The 9,548-nt window shown below is 38.6% G+C and overlaps 1 protein-coding gene across 1 annotated transcript; it reads left to right on the top strand.

The window, feature by feature from the left end:
- Window positions 1-396: 396 nt before the first annotated feature.
- DMRTA1 (DMRT like family A1) lies at window positions 397-9,298 on the top strand. Its single transcript, XM_032138981.2, has 2 exons — window positions 397-1,302; window positions 4,633-9,298. The coding sequence occupies exons 1-2, from the start codon at window positions 636-638 to the stop codon at window positions 5,478-5,480; spliced, it is 1,515 nt and encodes a 504-aa protein (XP_031994872.1). The 5' UTR covers window positions 397-635; the 3' UTR covers window positions 5,481-9,298.
- Window positions 9,299-9,548: the final 250 nt, after the last annotated feature.

The raw sequence follows: 9,548 nt of genomic DNA, 5'->3' as shown, positions 1-9,548 counted from the left end.
TGGCCAAGCTGCTGCAGACATGAAGACTTCATCTGGGAACCCGAAAGGAGAACTCAAAATCCAAATCTTCAGACTTTCTTAGGAGAAGCGTGGAAGTGGGAAAAGGAGAAATTCAAACTCTGCTTAATTTTAAAAGGGCAATAAAAGGGGAGGCTGCAAAGGCTAGTTTACAAAAATAGACGTCGAGAACTCCTAGGAAAGCAAGTAGGAGAAACGGGCTTTTTGGGGGGGAGGAGACATTTGCAGCCCATTGGACGGATTCCCCACCTCCCTCCTCCCAGAAGGTCCCCACTCCCCGCCCCGGGCCCTCCTCCGGCTTCCGCGCTTGGCCGGGAGCCTGGGTGGGCGGGGTAGCCTCTCCAGCCTCGCCTTCTTGGCTGGAGGCACAGGGGCATTAACTTAGCGCCCGGGGTCTCTGCCAGGCTCACGGGACAGCTGCACCTCTCAGCGTCTCCAGCTCCGGGACGCGGTCGTCCCAACTTCCGAGTGGAAAGAGTGTAAAACTTTTGTCCGTGCGCGGGTGGGGCTCAGTAGGACCACGGCGCGTCCTGCCCCGGCTTCCCCAGCCTCCCAGCAGGGTTAGCTGCGGTCAGCGCACTTTCCACTTGGGACTCCCGGCCAGAAACTTCTCGGGAATGGAGCGGTCACAGTGCGGCAGCAGAGACCGAGGCGTTAGCGGCCGACCCCACTTGGCCCCTGGGCTAGTGGTGGCTGCCCCTCCGCCCCCATCCCCGGCGTTGCAGGTACCATCGGGGATGCAGGTACCCCCAGCGTTCCTGCGGCCGCCCAGCCTCTTTCTGCGAGCAGCGGCCGCGGCCGCCGCCGCCGCTGCCGCCACCTCGGGAAGCGGAGGCTGCCCGCCGGCTCCCGGGCTGGAGAGGGGGGTAGGCGCGGTGGGCTGCGGCTACCCGCGGACGCCCAAGTGCGCCCGCTGTCGCAACCATGGCGTGGTGTCAGCGCTCAAGGGCCACAAGCGCTTCTGCCGCTGGCGGGACTGCGCGTGTGCCAAGTGCACCCTGATCGCCGAGCGCCAGCGCGTCATGGCCGCCCAGGTGGCGCTGCGCAGGCAGCAGGCGCAGGAGGAGAGCGAAGCCCGGGGGCTACAGAGGCTCCTGTGCTCGGGGCTCTCCGGGCCCCCCGGGGGTCGGGCATCCGGGGGCGGCGGCAGAGCCGAGAATCCACAGTCCACGGGCGGCCCTGCGGCGGGGGCTGCGCTGGGACTGGGTGCCTTGAGACAGGCCAGTGGTTCCGCGACCCCCGCTTTCGAAGTTTTCCAGCAAGATTATCCTGAGGAAAAACAAGGTGAGTTGGTCTTTCATTTACTTTTCGCTCAAGGAAATGGTTGTTCTGGAAAGAAACTCTGAAACAAGCCACCGTGTCCATAGGCGGGCAGGAATAGTTGTTTAAAAGAAGCACTTTAAGTTCTGGGGAACTGCTCAGCAATATGGACATTAATGAGAGTGTGAGAGACCCATCGCCTTCACTTTGGAGGAGTTTACTGTTCGTTCCCTCAGGTGATAGGATAAGATCATGAAAAAATGAAGTATGGGTGGTAAGAAATGAGCAATCCACCCTAGGAGTAGAGTTATTTACGCAGAAGTGGATTTGACTTTCACTGTGTGAGTAGAACTTCAAGCAGGCATTGGGCGAAAAGCTTCGTAAGAGGTGCTGTGTTGGAGTCTGCTCTGTACTCTTTCGAGACAGGATCTCACTCTGTTGCCCGGGCTGGAGTGCAGTGGCGCCATTACGGCTCACTGCAGCCTCAGTCTCCCCAGGCTCAGGTGGTCCTCCCTTCTCTGGACTGTTTTCAGCTGTAAAACCAGAGCTGATTTTGCGTGGGAAACTCTGATAGTTGGGGATGCAGTTCTTTACTACATGTTGGCGCGAACATCTGTTGCAAGCTTGATGTGGGGAAGAGACTGAAATCTATCAAACCATCGTCTTTCTTTGTTCCTTCACTCTAAATTGTTTTTGCAAAATGTAATTTGTAAAACCATAGGTAAGAATTTCAAAGTTCAATATTAGAGGTTTTTTATCCAAGGAGTTTTCATTATTTTTCTCTTATTTTTTGACTGCAAGTCAGTTGCCTTCATTTCCTGCGCTAGGAGATATATTTTAGTGAACTTCATAGCCTCCACGGGGCCTACTAAGCAGTGGAAATATCATTGTGTTTTTTTTTTTTTGTATAAGTCCAAAACTTACACAAAACTTATAAAGCTGTATTCTATGAAATTGTATGACAGCTATACAGTAAACTATTAATTAGAAACCTTCCTTGAATTGTGAAAATTGCAGATCTCAACAGATTTTTCGCTCAATGGCTGCTTGAAGTTCTACTCACAGTACATTTGAAAAATTCTGTGAATTGAAATCAGGCATTCAATTCCGAGTGAATTTTGTGTTTGCATGTGTCAACTTTTTGCACATATTCTAATTTATTTGAGTAGGCAAAACAGACTTTCTACAATTCTCATGAAAGATGAAGAGTGCTAAAGAGCACAGTTATTAAGTAAAAGTGCTATGAAAGAGAAGTAAAAATGAGAATTCCTGAAACTACACCGATAGTGAAATGGCTGACAGCTCCCTGTGAGACACTGATTTATGTGATTTCTAGTTGGTACCAAAGTGTTCTGTTTTATAGAGCTAATTATTTTATTTTGTTGTTTGCCTCAGATGATGCCCCCTCCCCTATGAAAAGCAAGCTAATGTTTGAAAGGTTACTTCAACAGCTTTCTAAATTGACTGCTTCTCTTACACAATAGCCATGAACTGTGGTAAAATAGTCTATTTAATTTACTCATTCATTAGACAAAGACTAACAGTGATTTAGAAGTGAACAAGTTTTTCCTACACAAAAGAACGTTATATTCCAAAGAAGGCAGACTATATGTATCCAAAAACTGCAATGCAAGGCTTAATATACAATAAGTGCAATAGAAGTAAAGGAAGCTGTAGGAGTTGAGAAGACAGAGAGATGATGTAAATGGTATTATATTTTAAAGACACCATATTTTCTAAATAATCTTATGCAAATTGGTGTTTCATTACATATATTGTACTATGAGTAAAATATAACAAGACGTTATTTTATGATTTCATGCATAAATTGCTATAGAGATGAAATGTTGATAATTGACATGTTCGGGGCATGCTCATTCATATTTACAAGTAAAGTGGAATGGAGGACTAATGCTAATCTATTTCCGCTTGGCAAATTTCATTAGAAAAGTATTATTGTGTTATTTAAAGTTGAAAATCCTATGGAGTGTAATTTTTGCAGTAGTGATGTTCTTTTTTTCATATGCTTGTGGGAACAGCATATAGGAACAGCATTTTGAACTTCAAAATGCTAAACTGTATATACTTTAATATTAAAATAAACTAGCTATTTCTTTAGAATTTAGAACTGAATTCTTCTTAAGAAAACTGGAGAAAACTGGAGTATTGCAAATCATATTTACAAATCACTGCCTTAGGCAATATTTGTTTTGTGACATTCATAAACTTGGTAGAAAAAGAAAGTTGGACAGAATTACTCTGCACACTCCACTTAACAGTTTACCCTTACCTCTATATCTCTAGGGTAATAGAAAATGTAAACCAAAGTAAAAGTTATATAGTAAATATGGCTATTTTAATTTTTGTGGTGTTAACCTAGTAAAGGGTATTAAAATATTCTTGTTTGATTAATATGCTCAACATGTTGAGATAGAAAAACCAGAACTTTGTGTAAAAGTACTTTTGGAAAATTGCTGCTAACATTGGAGGAGGGCTGTGATTTAAAGCAAATGCCTAATACGTTGTTTTTAAAAGACAATTTGAGGATTCATATAGATTGCAACAAGACAGTTTAAAATTTTCTTTTACAAACAATTTGCTTTTAAGGTCTGTTATTGATATTTCTTAAGGATTGAAAAAGAAAGTACATGTTTCATAGAGGATTATGAAAAATACCATCTGTATCATCTCTCATAAAATGAAATATGCAAGCTCTAGTATGATTTGGGATTGACATAGCAATAGTACTTACTGGTTTAAATTTGAAATGAAATGAACAATTTTTTTTTTATATTATTCAAGTAAATGAATTATAACCTGAAATATCAGATAAAAAATCAATTGTTAAAATTTAGCATTAGCGATTAAATAGAATATTCATTTTCAAACTAAGATAATTCCTTTTATTCTCTATTCATTTTATTCAGTTCTTTTTCCATAGTGTCATTTTGAAAAAATATCACTTAGATAACAACAAAACTTAGGTGACATTTAGGAAGATCCCACACAACCAAGATAGAACAGACAGTGTGCCATATCGGTGTTATGCAGACAATTTGGGGTAACAATAGACGCTCATCTTCTGATTCCTAAATATAATTGCATTTTAATATTGCATACCTTTGTGATTCTGAGATGATATAGTAGTATATGTTTCACTATTCCAGCACCTGCATTTCTGAATAATCTTTTAAATTTGAGTTATTCATTAAAATGTCTTGGAGTGTATAAATATTACTAATTAATAGGAGTGAATGAATTATATTATCCAGCATTATTTTTGAGTGAGCAGTACTACGTTCTGGGAAGTTTTCCCTATATTTGATTGTTTTTTTTCTCCCCCCTCTTCTCCAGAACAAAAAGAGAGTAAATGTGAGTCATGCCAGAATGGACAAGAAGAACTGATCTCCAAATCCCATCAACTTTACCTAGGATCATCTCCTAGGTCTAATGGTGTCATTGGGAAACAAAGTATCGGGTCATCTATTTCAGAATACTCCAACAAGCATGATAGTATCCCGTCTCCTCATCCTGGAGAGCAATCAGGAGGTGAAGGGAGTCCCAGGTCCTTATCATCCTCTGATCTGGAATCAGGAAATGAAAGTGAATGGGCCAAAGACTTGACTGTGACCGAGACAAGCCTTCCTATAGTGTCCTCAAGACCAAGAGATCCTCTTGATATCCTTACTAAGATTTTCCCAAATTACAGGCGCAGCCGGCTAGAAGGCATTCTACAGTTCTGCAAAGGGGATGTGGTCCAAGCCATTGAACAGGTTTTAAATGGCAAAGAACACAAGCCAGACAACAGGAACCTAGCAAACTCAGAAGAACTGGAAAACACAGCCTTTCAGAGAGCTTCAAGTTTTAATCTTGCTGGAATTGGTTTTGGAACTCTAGGTAATAAATCAGCTTTCTCTCCTCTTCAAACTACTTCTGCTTCTTATGGAGGTGATTCAAATCTCTACAGCTTAAATCCTAGAGTAGCTATCAGTCCATTAAGGCTGGCATATTCTTCTGCAGGAAGAGGGTTATCTGGTTTTATGTCACCCTACCTAACACCTGGGTTAGTACCCACCTTGCCTTTTCGGCCAGCTTTGGATTATGCCTTTTCAGGGATGATTAGAGATTCTTCCTACCTTTCCAGTAAAGACTCAATAACTTGTGGCAGACTGTACTTCAGACCAAATCAGGACAATCTGTAATGTATATGCCCATTCTCTCTTTCTAGAGTTTTTCCAGCATACAATACATGCACGTGCACACACATACACACACATCCATTAATATACTTCAATAAGTATGTGAGTGGATTATGAGGTCTTAAAATGCTGGGTTTTTTTTTGTCAAGCAATATAGTAGATCTTAGATCTGAAAACTCTTCATTAGGATTTATCAAATGAAAAAGGAAATTTGAACATTATATGTGCCTTGAATAAAGCTATTTCAGGAAATATTTAATGAATTTTCTCCCTAAACTATCATTTGTAAAAATTTTTATTTTAAAACTAGTTTTTATTTTATTGAAAAGTGGAATTTTTAGTGATAAAATACATTTGTAAGTGTAAAGCAATCCAGCATAATAGACTATAAACCAAAAGGAAGAACTGAACAATTAAGGCAATTCTAAATAATTACTACTTCAAAAGTGTTTCTTCTGTTCCTTGCTCATAGGAAAGAAAAAAGTTATTCAAAGTATTTTTACAGCATTGGATTTGCAGATAGGTGATTCGTAATAAATAAAACATTTGAGCAATTTGAATTTATATTTCCTGAGTGTTTTATTTTTCAATCTTAGCTTCCATTAGTGAAAACAAGTGCCATTAAAAAACATTTCTCTAACTCTGTCTATGAAGTAAATCTTAGGAAATATGACTGCGCCATCTCCTGGCCACTATCGCCAATTGCAACTGAGCTCTGTAGAATATATGAATTAGAGACGTTGATTCTGGAGAATAACCATTTTTTTCAAATAGTCATTTTGGATTATACTACATTAAAATTTCCATACTGTAAAGTGCACATCTACTGTGGGTGAGAGTTTCAGTCTTTAAGTGTGCTTATGTCTGTATCTGGGGAAACATCCTTTTCTTATAAGTTTGGGACAAGAATATATGGCAGCCATTCTCAAAGGTAAGAATAATTTTATTCAGAAAACTAAAATAGCTGCTCAAATAAATATTTATTAACTGCAGATAGTTGATGCTTAATGCACTGAGGAGAGATATAAGATTTCCAAAGGGGAAAAACTGCCATGAAGTTTCAGAGGTATTCTTGCAATTTTAAAAATAATTTTTGTCCTCCATCTGGAGCATTTGAAAACTATTTATTTCAGTCAGTGGAAAGTCCCTGAGGAAACTGCTTACAAAACAATTTCTAGGACATTTTATTTATATGTGATCTTTTTTTTTGAAGGACAGTAGCTTCATTGTTATTGTTAGGAATAAATGGAAACCCAGTGGTGGTAAAAGACAGTTGATGAATTAGAGATTGTTTAAACTATTTAAGCAGCATGACTCACTAAAGATTTTTAAAATTATATGTATATACGTATGTGTGTATGTACCTATATGCACATATATAAGTCTATGTAGACATACATTAAACCCCTATAGGTTATATTATCATGGAGGCTTTTTTCGTGAAGCCAATAAGAATGTATTTCCAAGGAATATTTTGCCAGAAAATGTGATATTAAATTACGTCAGAGTATCTGATGCTGATTTAGGATGTAAATGTGTTTATTAGGTTATGCATTAATTTTAATGATGTGAATATAAGAAAGCAGATCTTGAAAAATTTCGATGTACTCAATATTCATTTATTATAAAAAAGTTTTATATTCTAAGCCTAAACCATAGTACAATGTCTAGCAAGTAGTTGAAATTCAATTAATATATACTGAGTAAGAAACTCTTATATATAATAGATCTCTTTGAGACTCCGATAAAACTGAAGAACTCTACAAAATGGCGTACGGACACACAGTTTTGCATACAATTTCACTGGGTTCTTGAATCTCCTAAATGGTATTCATGTTAGATTCCTTGGTGATTCTTCAGTTGTTTCTATTGCATTAATCCACTTATTGAATGCTATTTTTCTGAAAAGTGCTAGATCCTATAGAGGACACTGAATGTAAAATATTGTGCTCTAAAGGAAGTTACATTATACAATAGAGATATGGTTTAAAATAATAAACCTAGAGTTACTGCATTATGTATGTGGTTTTATAATGATGTGCTTGTATCTGAGAAACTGAATTGCTTTTGACCTTGGAAGAACATCCATTTTGGGCGGTATTCAAATCTATAAAATAGTATTATAATCATAAAACTTAATTTATATAATGCCTTACACATTCCATACCCTTTCTAATAATTTAAGGACTTAATCTTATCAAATAGGTCATTTGTCTAACAACTCAATAGTATATGAGGAAATTGAGGCTCAGCAGTAGGGATTTTTCTCCCTAAGGTTAGTAATATTAATCATCTGCAGTGGAATTACTGTACTCACTTCAGCAATTTCAGACTTCAAGGTCTGAGGAAGGATTCATGTCTGTTTTGTTCATTCATGGCCTTGAACAGTGTCTGATATATCATAGGTTCTCAACCTATACACTAGGTTTCCACTGACTGAAAAAAAAAGACAGCAAGTATTAGCTTAATAATTTCTTCACTCAACACCCATTTAATAATTTTTAATAATAACCTATTTGTGCCATGCACTGTGTTAGACACAAGAGATAAAGAAGTGATTAAGATACAAGACTTTGCCTCAAGTTGCTCAGTCTATATTGTGTGTACAAAAACAACCAATCAACCAATATTGGTATTATTTGACAATGTTGGGACATCAATGAGTTCCTTGTAATCTTGATATTTATATCCATGGATGCTGCTTGAAGTCTGAACTCCTAAGCCACTAATTAGTGGTGGGAAGAAAGAGGGGGTAAACGCTTTAAGAGCTAGCATATAACAAAAATGAATTGGGTTTATTCTGTATCATATAGAGGGCCTAAGAGGCAAACATTTCATAGAGTATTCAGGAGAACATAAGGAATGACTTTTTTCACAGTTAACAGCTGTCCAAGAGTGTAATGGCTGCCTTGTATGATAAAGCATCTTGAACTCATTGAAAAATGCATGTAGAAAATACCAGTCGAAGCCTGATTGATGGGATTTTTCATTACTGCTTTAATATTGGGACTGAATCATTTTGTAGCTCATCAGAAACATGGAAAGTATTTGTTAAATAAATAAGTAATGGAATCTCAATTCTAAGGCCATGAAAATTAAAACACCCTACCATTATTTGTCAGTAAAACACAGTGCAGTTTTGCTCATCAGAATTTTGCCTATGTGATAGCCTGCTGAGAGTAAGCAGAAAAGAAAGACGTACAGCACAGTGCATGACTTACAAGGGAATAAAACTGACAGAGGTTAGTGTAAGGTATATAGGCATGAGTGGGGCTTAAAGAGGACATGGGAGAGCACTGACGACAAATATTACTACATTTCCTATAAGGTAAATACCAATATGTCTTTCTAGAAGAAGCATTTGTTTTGGAGTTGAGGAAACCTAGAATGGATTTATCTATATGACTTGGACAGGTTACTTATACTCTTTGGACATTTATTTCTTCTCAGCAAAACAAGGATAATAATATTTAACTTGCAAGATTCATGGAGATAGAAGCTTAAATAAATGGCAGAGTACAGTAATGCTTATATACTGGATGCTAAATAAATAACTCTCACTGTTATTACTTTGTATTAAGATATAATCTTTGCCCCCTGGTGGCAGTCTCTCAACAAAGAGTACTGTAATTGCATTTAATCCACTTAGTGGATGTGGAGCCCAAAGGGCAGCCATCACCAGAGCAGCGTACAGGCTTAGTTCCAGACTTCCTGTTTGGTTGTTCATTTCATAGGCGAGCCACACTTCTGTAACATATTATCGTATATGTTATTTGGATTATTTTCAGGGCTTTCTGAAGAAAATAAACAGCAAAATCATAGTTTGTGTTTATGCTACATTTATTAGGGTTGTCAGGAAAACAGAGTCCATGTAATATGTGGAAATAAGGGAGTTATAGAAATTTAACCTAACATAAACAAAGGAGGAGCTTGAAAATGAATGTCTGGAAGAGGGAAATTGGCAGATAAGAGAAAGATTCGCTCATCTGCTTGAAGCACTGGTGTGGGTTGACAAGTGGGAACTGAAGCTCTGTGAAGTCCAGCATGTCCAGTCACTCAAATGGTTCCCAG

The sequence above is a fragment of the Hylobates moloch genome, unplaced genomic scaffold (assembly GCF_009828535.3).
Source record: "Hylobates moloch isolate HMO894 unplaced genomic scaffold, HMol_V3 SCAFFOLD_19, whole genome shotgun sequence".
Taxonomy (NCBI): domain Eukaryota; kingdom Metazoa; phylum Chordata; class Mammalia; order Primates; family Hylobatidae; genus Hylobates; species Hylobates moloch.
This window is presented reverse-complemented; position numbering and strand designations above follow the sequence as displayed.